The sequence below is a fragment of the Nerophis lumbriciformis genome, linkage group LG24 (genome assembly GCF_033978685.3).
Source record: "Nerophis lumbriciformis linkage group LG24, RoL_Nlum_v2.1, whole genome shotgun sequence".
Taxonomy (NCBI): domain Eukaryota; kingdom Metazoa; phylum Chordata; class Actinopteri; order Syngnathiformes; family Syngnathidae; genus Nerophis; species Nerophis lumbriciformis.
In genome coordinates this window covers 10351344-10365000 of record NC_084571.2, presented here as the reverse complement: position 1 = coordinate 10365000, position 13657 = coordinate 10351344, and the positions used below count along the sequence as shown (strand labels likewise).

The 13657-nt window shown below is 42.0% G+C and overlaps 1 protein-coding gene across 2 annotated transcripts in view; it reads left to right on the top strand.

Moving 5' to 3' along the window:
* recql5 (RecQ helicase-like 5) overlaps positions 1-13657 on the top strand; it is a 68468-nt gene that overhangs the window by 39085 nt on the left and 15726 nt on the right. Inside the window, exons 10-15 of one of the 2 annotated variants that reach the window (XR_009817495.2) lie at positions 5165-5201; positions 5279-5337; positions 7349-7419; positions 8618-8708; positions 8780-8932; positions 11388-11600. Coding sequence is in view for 1 of the 2 variants with exons in the window: in XM_061981570.2 (XP_061837554.2) it covers positions 5165-5201; positions 5279-5337; positions 7349-7419; positions 8618-8708; positions 8780-8932; positions 11068-11600 (944 nt within the window). In the remaining variant the exon portion in view is untranslated. Of the gene's footprint in view, positions 1-5164; positions 5202-5278; positions 5338-7348; positions 7420-8617; positions 8709-8779; positions 8933-11067; positions 11601-13657 lie in introns of both variants that reach the window. The other variant, XM_061981570.2, reaches the window with a different exon arrangement.

The window sequence follows — 13657 nt, the reverse complement described above, 5'->3', positions numbered from 1 at the left end:
TGATCCAACATAATAGTAAGAGTCCAGTCCATAGTGGGGCCAGCAGGAAACCATCCCGAGCGGAGACAGGTCAGCAGCGCAGAGATGTTCCCAACCGATGCACAGGCGAGCGGTCCACCCCTGGTCCCGACTCTGGACAGCCAGCACTTCATCCATGGCCACCGGACCTGTGTCCCCCCTCGACAAGGGAGAGGGGGGAGCAGAGGAGAAAGGAAAAGAAACGGCAGATCAACTGGTCCAAAAAAGGGGGGCTATTTAAAGGCTAGAGTATACAAATGAGTTTTAAGATGGGACTTAAATGCTTCTACTGAGGTTAGCATCTCTAACTGTTACCGGGAGGGCATTCCATAGTACTGGAGCCCGAATAGAAAACGCTCTATAGCCCGCAGACTTTTTTTGGGCTCTGGGAATCACTAATAAGCCGGAGTTCTTTGAACGCAGATTTCTTTGAACGCAGATTTCTTGCCGGGACATATGGTACAATACAATCGACAAGATAGGACGGAGCTAGACCGTGTAGTATTTTATACGTAAGTAGTAAAACCTTAAAGTCACATCTTAAGTGCACAGGAAGCCAGTGCAGGTGAGCCAGTATAGGCGTAATATGATCAAACTTTCTTGTTGTTGTCAAAAGTGTAGCAGCCGCATTTTGTACCAATTCCATCCATCCATCCATCCATCTTCTTCCGCTTATCCGAGGTCGGGTCGCGGGGGCAGCAGCCTAAGCAGGGAAGCCCAGACTTCCCTCTCCCCAGCCACTTCGTCCAGCTCTTCCTGTGGGACCCCGAGGCGTTCCCAGGCCAGCCGGGAGACATAGTCTTCCCAACGTGTCCTGGGTCTTCCCCGCGGCCTCCTACCGGTCGGACGTGCCCTAAACACCTCCCTAGGGAGGCGTTCGGGTGGCATCCTGACCAGATGCCCGAACCACCTCATCTGGCTCCTCTCGATGTGGAGGAGCAGCGGCTTTACTTTGAGCTCCCCCCGGATGGCAGAGCTTCTCACCCTATCTCTAAGGGAGAGCCCCGCCACCCGGCGGAGGAAACTCATTTCGGCCGCTTGTACCCGTGATCTTGTCCTTTCGGTCATAACCCAAAGCTCATGACCATAGGTGAGGATGGGAACGTAGATCGACCGGTAAATTGAGAGCTTTGCCTTCCGGCTCAGCTCCTTCTTCACCACAACGGATCGATACAGCGTCCGCATTACTGAAGACGCCGCACCGATCCGCCTGTCGATCTCACGATCCACTCTTCCCTCACTCGCGAACAAGACTCCGAGGTACTTGAACTCCTCCACTTGGGGCAAGATCTCCTCCCCAACCCGGAGATGGCACTCCACCCTTTTCCGGGCGAGAACCATGGACTCGGACTTGGAGGTCCTGATTCTCATCCCAGTCGCTTCACACTCAGCTGCGAACCGATCCAGTGAGAGCTGAAGATCCTGGCCAGATGAAGCCATCAGGACCACATCATCTGCAAAAAGCCAATTACCAATTGTAATCTTTTAATGCTAGACATAGGGAGACCCGAAAATAATACTTTACAGTAATCGAGACGAGGCGTAACGAACGCATGAATAATGATCTCAGCGTCGCTAGTGGATAAAATAAAAAACATTTTAGCGATATTACGGAGATGAAAGAAGGCCGTTTTAGTAACACTCTTAATGTGTGACTCAAACGAGAGAGTTGGGTCGAAGATAATACCCAGATTCTTTACTGAGTCGCCTTGTGTAATTGTTTGGTTGTCAAATGTTAAGGTGGTATTATTAAATAAATGTCGGTGTCTAGCAGGACCGATAATCAGCATTTCCGTTTTCTTGGCGTTGAGTTGCAAAAATTTAGCGGACATCCATTGTTTAATTTCATTCACACGCCTCCAGCTGACTACAGTCCGGCGTGTTGGTCAGCTTTAGGGGCATGTAGAGTTGGGTGTCATCAGCATAACAGTGAAAGCTAACACCGTATTTGCATATGATATAGCCTAGCGGCAGCATGTACATACTAAAGAGTGCAGGGCCAAGAACCGAACCCTGAGGAACTCCGCACGTTACCTTAACATAGTCCGAGGTCACATTGTTATGGGAGACGCACTGCATCCTGTCAGTAAGATAAGAGTTAAACCACGACAAGGCTAAGTCTGACATACCAATACGTGTTTTGATACGCTCTAATAAAATATTATGATCGACGGTATCGAAAGCAGCGCTAAGATCAAGAAGCAGCAACATAGATGACGTATCAGAATCCATCGTTAGCCGTAGATCATTAGTCATTTTTGCGAGGGCTGTCTCCGTAGAGTTATTTGCCCTGAAACCGGATTGAAAAGGTTCATAGAGATTGTAAGACACTAAGTGTTCATTTAACTGCTGTGCGACAATTTTTTCGAGGATTTTCTAAATAAACGGAAGGTGGGACGCCAGTCGGTAGTTTACCATGAGGTCGGGATCGAGGTTAGGTCTTTTGAGCAGAGGATGAATAATCGCTTTCTTGAATGCTAGGGGAACAGTGCCAGAGGAAAGTGATACGTTTATAATATTTAGCACTGATGGACCTAATAATACAAAAAGCTCCTTGATAAGTTTCCCAGGAAGTGGGTCAAGTAAACATGTTGTTTGTTTTATCCCACTTACACAACGTAATAGTTCCTCTAATGTTATTTCATCAAAAAGAGAGAGACTATTTTGGAGGGCAGTATCCGTCGTATATACAGTCGTATCTGTGTTAATATAACCCAGTTGTAGCTGGGATACGTTGTCTTTAATCCCTTTCTAATGAGTTCAATTTTCTTACTAAAGAAATTCATCAAGTCATCTGCCGAGTGGTTGGAGCTATTGGGAGGAGTCTTTTGTTGGGTTAGCGATACTACTGTACTAACCAAAAATTTAGGGTCGTTTTTGTTGAGGCGGATGAGATTTGAGTAATATTTAGCTTTAGCTAAGGTAAGTATGCGTTTATAAGTTATTAAACTATCACTCCATGCTTGATGGAAAACCTCAAGCTTAGTCGCGCGCCATATACACCCCCCGCTACTCCCACCCAACCCCGCCCACCTCAACCTCCTCATGCTCTCTCAGGGAGAGCATTTCCCAAATTCCAAGCTGCTGTTTTGAGGCATGTTAAAAAAAATAATGCACTTTGTGACTTCAAAATATGGCAGTGTCATGTTGGCATTTTTTTACATGACTTGAGTTAATTTATTTTGGAAAACCTTGTTACATTGTTTAATGCATACAGCAGGGAATCACAACAAAATTAGGCATAATAATGTGTTAATTCCACGACTGTATATATCGGTATCGGTTGATATCGGTATCGGTAATAAAGAGTTGGACAATATCGGAATATCGGATATCAGCAAAAAAGCCATTATCGGACATCTCTAGTTGAGAGCGCTAACTTTTCAGTAATTTTAAGCGTTATAACCCGCCCTCTTACAGCTGTTAATACGTGATGACGTAAACTACCCCTGTATGTAGCATGTTTACATTCTTTAGCTTTTTGTGTTGTTAGCAAACGATAGCAGTTTAGCTTTTAACATTAACTATCATTGAATGTACATTGTATCAATACAACAGAAAGGCTGCAGTTTGTTCGTTGTTTCTTCTCTTGGACTTTTTATGTATGTGCACGCCCCCGTCTACGTGTGTACGAGACAACAGTCTGAACGCCAGAAACTTTTTCTCAGTCCGACGAGCAATTTTCATTTGATATAATTAATAATTGTGAAAAAATAGACTTAAAAAAGTTCAGTTAAACCCCTTATGGTAACATAAACTAGCCGGCGGTCTTGTTATATTTTTTGAGTTTAAAACATTTTTACTTTGGGCAAGTTGCAAACAGCCCCTTTTAACTGTAACCCATTTGGTATTGGATATGTATTAATGATTATGGAATATATTTATTTAAGAATATTTTAGACTAAATCAATAATTTGCTTTACTAATTCGAATGTCAAAAAAAAAGCTTTGTTTTACATGTTGTTGCTTTGATTAATCGGTCAATAAGTGCAACTAATAAAATCCGGACCGCATAAAAGAAGGTAAAAAAATGTTGAATAGATGGTAAAAGGAGGTAAAAGTTCAATTGAAGGTAAATAAAGGTAAAATAAGTAGATAAAAGGTAAAAGAAGATTTAAAAAAGTAAAAGATAATTAAAAGGTAAAATAAGGTAAACAGAAAGCAAAGGAAAGTAAATATAATTTAAATTAAGGTAATTAGAAAGGTAAAATAAGGTACATAAAAGGCAGAATAATTAAATAACAGGTAACAGAAGGTAAAATAAGGTCAAATAATTGAATAAAAAGTAGAAGAGGGTCAATAAAAAGGTAAAATAAGGTACATGTAGGGTAAATAGAAAGTAAAAAAAGGTAGATAGAATATAAAACAAATTAAATAGAAGGTAAATAAAAGGTAAAATAAATAATACAGAATGTAAATAGTATAGACAATAAGTTAAATATAAGGTAAATACAAAGTGAAATAAGGACTATAGAAGGTAAATGGAAGGCAAAAGAAGAGTAAAAAACATGTGACAGATATAATAAAGGTAAAATAAGTTAAATAAAAGGTCAAATAAGGTATAAGGAAGGTAAAATAATAGAAGATAAATAAAAGGTAGAAGAAGGAATAATGAAGTGACATGGAGACATTTTTAAGTGCAAGAATTATGACTAAAGTGGTGAAGCTGTATTTTAATTTACAGTTGAATTTTATTGACAATTTATTTAAGAAACATATTCAATGTTAATGGAATTTATTTTAACACAAAATATTTGTATTAACATGTATTTTTCCTCAGTAGTCCCTTCATATGCAGTCTGTTTGGTTCGGACTTATCGATCTAATTAGCCTGACCTAAGTCTAAGGTTTATGTGTTCAATAGATAATAATCTGTGTGATTAACACATGCTTTCGTATCATTTTACAAGGTTCTAAACTGTAAGTAGGTTGGATATAATTATTGAATACCATTAAAATCAAGAGTGATAATATTTGAGTGGGTCCTGGGCCCATCTGTAGTGGAAAAATTGGGCCCCGGGGTCAAAAAGGTTTAAAACCCCTGCTATAGTCACAGAATGATGGGCACGTGAAGCAGTAAGTCATGAACTGGAATGCCTCTGTGATTCAGACATATTTATTTTCGTGTCTTTGTGTCCTTCTGCAGGGACTTGCCACCGAGACGGACAACTTCATTCCTCCAGGTGAAATTCATATACTGCAATTATTTTTATGATTAGCGGGGTCTCATCCGCGCTGTTGGCCTCACCTTGCTGTGTAGACGCCGACTGCCCACTCAGAGAGGCGAGCTGTCAGAGGATCCCCAGGCTCACCGTGAAGGTACAGTGCTGAGTTTGAACGCCACAAACACATTCCTCATAGCGGCGGAATTCATTAGCACCTCTCTTGGAATTCTGTGACTCACGTGTCAGGAGAGTGCTGGAAACAGACAGTGCAGGTCGGAGTAAATTGTAAACATTGCTTTAAGTGCACTGTGGTGAAGATACATTGAAGATTTACGAACTTAATTGATTTTTGAACAGGGTTTGTAAATCGAAGTGTTCACATAGTGAAGCGAATTTCTCCATAAGAAACAAATTAAATAGGAACAATTGGTTCCAGCTTCGAAAAAATTCCATATTTTAGTTAAGGTTTGTACACAATATAAAGTGCTATGCAGTACTGCGTATCACACAAACATAGCAAGGAGGTGATGGATCAACTTTCTATTTAATAACAAGCCAAGACAACAACAACGGCAAGCTGAACTGTCCTGTATGTGCTGCTCTGCCAACACGCGCACACACACAGAAGTCCCTTTGGTGCCCTCGCGAACAATCAGAAATCACAATAGTCCTTTAAAAATTCAAGTTAAAGTCCCAACGATAGTCACACACACACTCGATGTGGTGAAATTATCCTCTGCATTTGACCCATCCTCATGTTCACCCCCTGGGAGGTGAGGGGAGCAGTGAGCAGCAGCAGTGGCCGCGCTCGAGAATCATTTTTGGTGATTTAACCCCCAATGCCAACCCTTGATGCTGAGTGCCAAGCAGGGAGACAATGGGTCCCATTTTTATAGTCTTTGGTATGACTCGGCCGGTGTTTGAACTCACGACCTTCCAGTCTCAGGGTGGACACTCTAACCACAAGGCCACTGAGCAGGTTACTTTAGCGACCATGTTGCCATGTACAATAAAAAAACATTTAAAAAAGTAAAATCCATTGGAGGAGCTGACGAGAAAGGAGCAGACAGAGGGGGAAATGGCAATTATGTTGCCTCAATCAATTGTTTGAGCGTAACTAATAAAAATTCATAAAAACCGGACCGCATAAAAGAAGTTAAAACAAGTTGAATAGTTGGTAAAAGATGATAAAAGAAGGTAAATTGAAGATGAACGTAGGCAAAATTGGTAAGTAAAACTTAAAAGAAGATTTAAAAAAATTGAAAAAAAGTTAATAAAAGGTAAATAAAAGGTAAAAGAAGGTAAGTAGAAAGTAAACAAAAGGTAAACGAAGGAATACAGAAGGTAAAATAAGTATATAAAAGATCAAATAAGGTACATAGCAGATGAAAGAACTAAATCGAAGGTAAAACAAACTAAATAGAAGGTAACAGAAGTAAATTACTCCACAGTGATTCCCTCCTTCTTTCCACGCTGGTCTGTTTTCTTTTGAGTTAGCGTGTTTAGTCATATTGTCAATATTGAAAAAACTTGTCAACTGATGAAAAAATACAGAAAAGGCACACACGCTGAGCACTGAGTCGTGACTAGTGGTGTACGGCACAGTAAATGATGTGGAGGGCTGCGCCTTTCCAAAAATACTGTGCCCTGGGGAGACACAAAGTGATTGAATAAAGTGTTCATACACAGAAACATGGTTTGCACATAAGGCATATATGGCTGCATCTAAAAGTTTGTAAATGTTATTATCCATTTCCTACCGCTTGTCCCGTTCGGGGTCGCGGGGGTGCTGGAGCCTATCTCAGCTGCATTCGGACGGAAGGCAGCGTACACCCTGTACAAGTCGCCACCTCATCGCAGGGCCAACACAGATAGACAGACAACATTCACACTATACAAACCTAAAAAAAATATTACTTTCACACAATGCAATTCTAATGTCATGCAGGTACATTTTTTATGTTTTACTGTACTTGAAAGCACATTTAATTTTCCATAACATTTTTATCCAAAGTACCGTCTTGGTGCATTTTCGGAGTAAAATTTCTCCTCCCTCATCCTGTTGTCTGTTTAACAACCCACGCCTATTTAATCCCTATTTTACCTCCAGAGCAAATTAATATTTGCTCTACACTTGCAATGTGACAAAGGACCTTGTATTTCAGACCAGAGAGCACTGCCTATCCCTCCTGCAGGAGGTATTATATGGCCACCAGAGGGCAGACGACGCGTTCAGGTAAATATACACATTAGAGATGCGCGGATAGGCAATTATTTCATCCGCAACCGCATCAGAAAGTCTTCAACCATCCGCCATCCACCCGATGTAACATTTGATCAGAACCGCATCCGCCCGCACCCGCCCGTTGTTATATATCTAATATAGACGATGCAAGGCATTAGTGAGGTTATAAAGCTTTTGCCTGTTAAAGAAAGGAGACTGATCCAATGCAGCACAGACATTCGCGTGCCACGCTGTCACGACCCAGACGCACACCAGTGCGCAATCATATGGGAGCCGCGCTGAGCGCACCTCCAAGCGCGTCTCACTGCCGGCGACGGCCGGGTATGGGCCCAACGCTCCAGCGCCATCCATTTTCAGGGCTAGTTGATTCGGCAGGTGGGTTGTTACACACTCCTTAGCGGGTTCCGACGTCCATGGCCACCGTCCTAGCTGCTGTCTATATCAACCAGGGTGAGCCCCACCCCTTTCGTGAGCGCACTGCGCGCGGAGTGACCCCTGTTACGCGCCCCCGGCAACAGGGGTGGCGGGCAGGTAAGCTGCGCGGGCGGAGCGCGCCAAGTGACCCCTGTTACGAGCCCCCAGCCACGGGGGTGGCGGGCAGGTAAGCTGCTTACCTGCTGCGCGTGACGCCGGCCGCGGCGAAGGCGGCCGAGGCGGGGTGTCTGTGCGGTGGGCGCGGTGGTGACCCTGGACGTGCGTCGGGCCCTTCTCGCGGATCGCCTCAGCTACGGCTCCCGGTGGGGCCCTCTCGGGGGAAGGGGCCTCGGTCCCGGACCCCGGCGAGGCGTCCGTAAAAGTGTCCATCTCTTTTTTTTTTTTTTTTTCTGTTGTGGCATATGCAGCAGGTGCCTGCTCGTTTTTCGTATGTGGGTAACAACATTTAACTATGTATATATATTTCCGAATTGGTTTAACTGCCACCCGCCTGAATCTATTTAAAATCTAATTTTTTTTTATTTTAACCAAGTACAACCCATTTATCATTTATTTATTTATAACCGCCCGACCCGACCCGCGGATAAAATCTTTTTTTTTTTTATTTCATCCGCCCGATCCGCGGATAATCCGCGGACTCCGCGGTTGTGCCCGCAAACCGCGCATCTCTAATACACATACACACAAAGATCCCCATTTGGTTCCTGATTTTTTTTTTAAGTCCAACCCTGAATTATTATGCTTCTCTTCCCAGTTGTCTTCTCACCTCAGCTGTGGATATTGAACATGAGGTGTTCAAGAGCAGCAAGTCTTCCAACTTGTACAAAGCGGCCATATTAAAAAAGGTTCTGCCCGTGTGTTGTACTGTACATTAAAATCAGGTTGAAAAGGGACTAATTTTTTTTTGCCCCTCAAGGTGTCCGAGATGAAGAAAGCGCCTGCTGTGACGGAGCAGGCGAAGAGCTGCAGTGGAGGCGAAGCCATGCGGAAATATGAAGAGGAGGCGTCCTCCTCTTCGTCCTTATCCGAGGAGCTGCATGGGTTTAAATCTGCATCCGAGGTCTACTCGGTAAGTCAGCGTAATGAAAACTGCTCATTTTGTAGTAAAACGTTGGTCTCCTAATTTGATAGTAAAGAGTTAGTAAAAGTTTAAAAGACTCATAGCAGCCAGATTAAAATGAATCAAGCAATAATTTCCCTAGTTTTATGAGTAATGGGTAGATAACTAACTGTACTTGGAACGCCCCCTTTTCATTGCCAGACTCGATATATCGCCCCCTCATCTACAGAACTGGAGCCCATTTCCCCGCACACACAGAGTAGATAAAGACATGTAAAATTATCATTTTGGTCGCTTTATTGCATGTTTTTGTCGCTGTGTTCCATGATTACCTCAATTACGGATATTGCTAACAATATGAGCAAAAATTTAATGTAAAAGAATCGTCGTTTTCCTGACAAAATGTGTTTTGGAATTGTTCAGAGAAAGCTAAGTATTTATTTGAGGTCTCAAATAACATCAGTTTACAGAAAAGCAAGTCTACTCTGCTAATAAAGAAGGAAGAGAGAGAGAGAGACAAAATAAAACTTCCACACCTTTATATCTGCCATGGGAATGTAAAAAGAGAGGAGGGGTTTGGGGTGAAGTGGCCCGCTTTTCGGGAGGGAGGAAGGAAAATGACCAAAATACATGACCACAGAACTTTCCTCCAGAAGGTCTTATCTTTGTTCATGTGATGTCAGATGAAACAAAAATTTAGCTGTTTGGCCACAATACCCAGCAATGTGTTTGGAGGAGAAAAAGTGAGGAACACCATCCTACCGTCAAGCATGGTGGTGGTAGTATTATGCTCTGGGCCTGTTTTGCTGCCAATGGAACTGCTGCTTTACAGAGAGTAAATGGGACAATGAAAAAGGAGGATTACCTAAAATCATCAGCCTGGAGGTTGGGCCTTGGGCACAGTTGGGTGTTTCAACAGGACAATGACCCCATACACACGTCAAAAGTGGTAAAGAAATGGCTAAATAAGGCTAGAATTAAGGTTTTAGAATGGCTTCCCAAAGTCCTGACTTAAACGTGTGGACAATGCTGAACAAACAAGTCCATGTCAGAAAACCAACAAATTTAGCTGAACTGCTCCAATTTTTTTGTCAAGAGGAGTGGTCAAAAATTCAAGCAGAAGCTTGCCAGAAGCTTGTATATGGCTACCAAAAGCGCCTTATTGTAGTGAAACTTGCCAAGGGACATGTAACCAAATGTTAACATTGCTGTATGTATACTTTTGACCCAGCAGATTTGGTCACATTTTCAGTAGACCCATAATAAATTCATAAAATAACCAAACTTCATGAATGTTTTTTGTGACCAACAAGTATGTCCTCCAATCGCTCTATCACAAAAAAATAAGCATTGTAGAAATTATTGGAAACTCAAGACAGCCATGACATTATGTTCTTTACAAGTGTATGTAAACTTTTGATCGTGACTGTATATGTACGGGCTTTGCCTTGCCGTACACAGGCCAAAGAGGTTGTGTTTTCACCAGGGTCTCTCTGTTAGCAACACAACTCAAAAAGTTATGGACAGACTTAGATGAAAATTTCAGCAAATGTCCGAAAAAACAATAATTTCTCTGTTTTACGACCCCCCACTCACGCTACAAAGTGAATTCTAGGAGAAACTTCAAAAGTGCCAGAAAAAAACTACACTGACCAAGTTTACATTTGTTAGCATCACACGTCATCACGGCATTATTGTAATGATTTACAATACCGTTACACCCCTGGTTAATACCAAAATAATAATAACTCAGATTTGTTTTCAAATGCATGTAAACATTTTTTTAGCCTTATTAAAGAATATATATGCGTCATAGCAGATTGTTCAAATTATATGATGGCGTCATATTGACCACGCCCTCACCGCCACAGGTATATTTCCAGTCTGGGAGAAACCCTGCAATCATGGTCCTAAAATGTGCTGAAACGTGTTAGAAAACAATCTTAAAATCACTACTGTTTCTATTTTGAGAGGGATTTTACCTGTAGACATACATTTTAGGTCTATATCTATGAAAAAAGTGCCAATGTTGTCAAAATTAGAGGGGCACTTTAACATTGGTTGCCAGATGGAGAGCAACAAAACTTCTCCAATCAAAACCAGCACTAGCAATATCAACAATATCTTACTCATTATTCCTCCAGATGAAGCGTAAGAGAGTGGGAGCAGGCCACAGGGGCTCGTCCCACTCCCACCTGGCTGCCAAGGATCTGCTGAAGCCCTCCATGGAGGACAGTACGTCTGATAAGGGAGCGCCTTGTAGCACCACACGTGGCATTAAAGAGGAGCTAAAAGAAAAATGGAAAGATAACACTGTGCCTATGACATCATCGATGCAAGATGCAGCCGCCACCTCCCTGTCCTCCTCGAGTAGCCCCGTTAAGGGAGGCCGAGCTGTGAGCAAGAAGCAGCAGAAGCTGGCAGAAGCTGCAAAAGGTTCTCACAGCATCTCGCAATATTTTAGGACACAGACGACGACGGAGGCGCTTTCCACCCCTACGGATGCTATGAGTCCAGAGGAAAACATGAACCAAGGGCAGGAGTCGCCTAGCATCTTGGAGGCTGTAGGTAGCGCTGTGGAGCCAGTCGTTCAAGAAGAAGTCATTGTGATAAATAGTGAAGACGAAGAAGAGATGCTTCAAGACACTGAACTGAACAATCTGCTGTCCACCACAGAGTAAGTCATGTTTCGACACGTTAAATAATTTTATGGTCAGCACAAATACATCCAGGGATAGTTAAAAACAAACAAACAAGCAAAACATTTTGTTATGGAGCTCAGGCTGGGAAATGTGCAAAACATCGCAAAAGTAAGCCGTGTCAATTCTCGCGCGAGGACTGAGTCAGTGCCCAAAGATGTTGTAAAAGATGCACACTCTTCATTTCTATCCTTTTGTTTTTTTAAGTATATATAATCAGGTTTGCTACGTATGTATGAAAAAGTTTGGAATTTGATTTGATATATTTCCACATCTAGTATGGCTAATTTAGGCCAAAAATACATAGAATATGCTTAACCCCTGCCCCCGTTTTACTTGCCTGATTCTAAAGGGTTAAAGGAACAAGGCAGGCGTCGCACCTCACAGATTTAATTTAATTTGTAATTTCCGCACTTTGAATCCAGATGTGTTTCAAAATATTTGTCGTGCCCTCTTTTTTCTTTTTCTTTTTTTTAAGTTAAGCTAAACTTTTGAGTGCTACTAAAACATTGTTCATGGCTGTTAGTCATGAGACCTGCTGCGTCTTCTTCTTTGGCAACAGCTATTTCTTCTTCCATGGTGGCGTTTTTTTCCTCTTCGTTGGTGGTGTCTATTTCTTTGTTGGCAGCGGCTGTTTTTTCTTCGTTGGAGGCAGCCATTTCTTTTTCGTTGGCAGTGGCTAATTCTTCGTTTGAGGCGGCTATTTCTTCTTCGTTGGTGGTGGCTATTTCTTCTTTGTTGGTAGTGGCTATTTCTTCTTCGTTGGTAGTGGCTATTCCTTCTTCGTTGGTTGTGGCTATTTCTTTGTTGGGGTCTGCTTTTTCTTCTTTGTTGGAGTCGGCTTTTTCTTCTTCGTTGGTGGTGGCTTTTTCTTCTTCGTTGGAGTCGGCTTTTTCTTCTTCGTTGGTGGTGGCTATTTCCTCTTCGTTGGGGTCGGCTTTTTCTTCTTCGTTGGTGGTGGCTATTTCTTCTTCGTTGGTAATGGCTATTCCTTCTTCGTTGGTGATGGCTATTTCTTCGTTGAAGTCGGCTCTTTCTTCTTCGTTGGTGGTGGCTATTTCTTCTTCGTTGGGTTGGCTTTTTCTTCTTCGTTGATGGTGGCTATTTCTTCTTCGTTGGGGTTGGCTTTTTCTTCATTGTTCAGCAACGACTTCTTCGTTTGTGGTGGCTATTTCTTCTTTGTTTGGCAGCTATTTCTTCTTGGTTGGCGGAGGCTATTTTTTCTTTGATAATGGCGGCTATTTCTTCCTTGTTGGGGTCGGCTTTTTCTTCTTCGTTGGAGTCGGCTTTTTCTTCGTCGTTCAGCAACGACTTCTTCGTTTGTGGTGGCTATTTCTTCTTTGTTTGGCAGCTATTTCTTCTTGGTTGGCGGAGGCTAATTTTTCTTTGATAATGGTGGCTATTTCTTCCTTGTTGGCAGCGGCTATTTCTTATTTGTTGGTGGCAGCTATTTCTTCTTTGTTGTTGGTGACTGTACTTCTTTGGCGGCGGCTATTTGTTTTTTATTGGTGGTGGGTATTTCTTCTTTGGTGGTTGCAATTTATTTTTTGTTGTTCGACGACTGTTTCTTCTTTGATGGTGGTTGCAATTTATTGTTTTGTTGTTTGACAACAATTTTTCTTTGTTGGCAGCGACTATTTCTTCTATTCGGTCATTGAGACTTAGAAATTTAAATGAAGAAACATTTGAACGATTCCAGGAGAATCGAAATGTTAGTTTCGGTTCCAATCGATGCTGATGCCCAACCCTGGTGAGGAAACTCCGATTTATGTGCTCTCGGGCAAATTTCACAACAAAATCCACACTGACGGTACTTTAAATAAACCTGTTAGCAAATTTTAAACAAATAAATGACCTGCATTATGCATAAGATAAAAAATGTTTGATTTTTTTTTTAAGTTAAGTTTAATTATGCATGCGATTAATCGTGATTAATCAAATTTTAAAATGTAATCGTTAGACAGCACTAATAATGAGCTGAAATTCTTATTTAACAGAAAGTATTGCAATAGACAAAATATGAAGTGAATCCAGA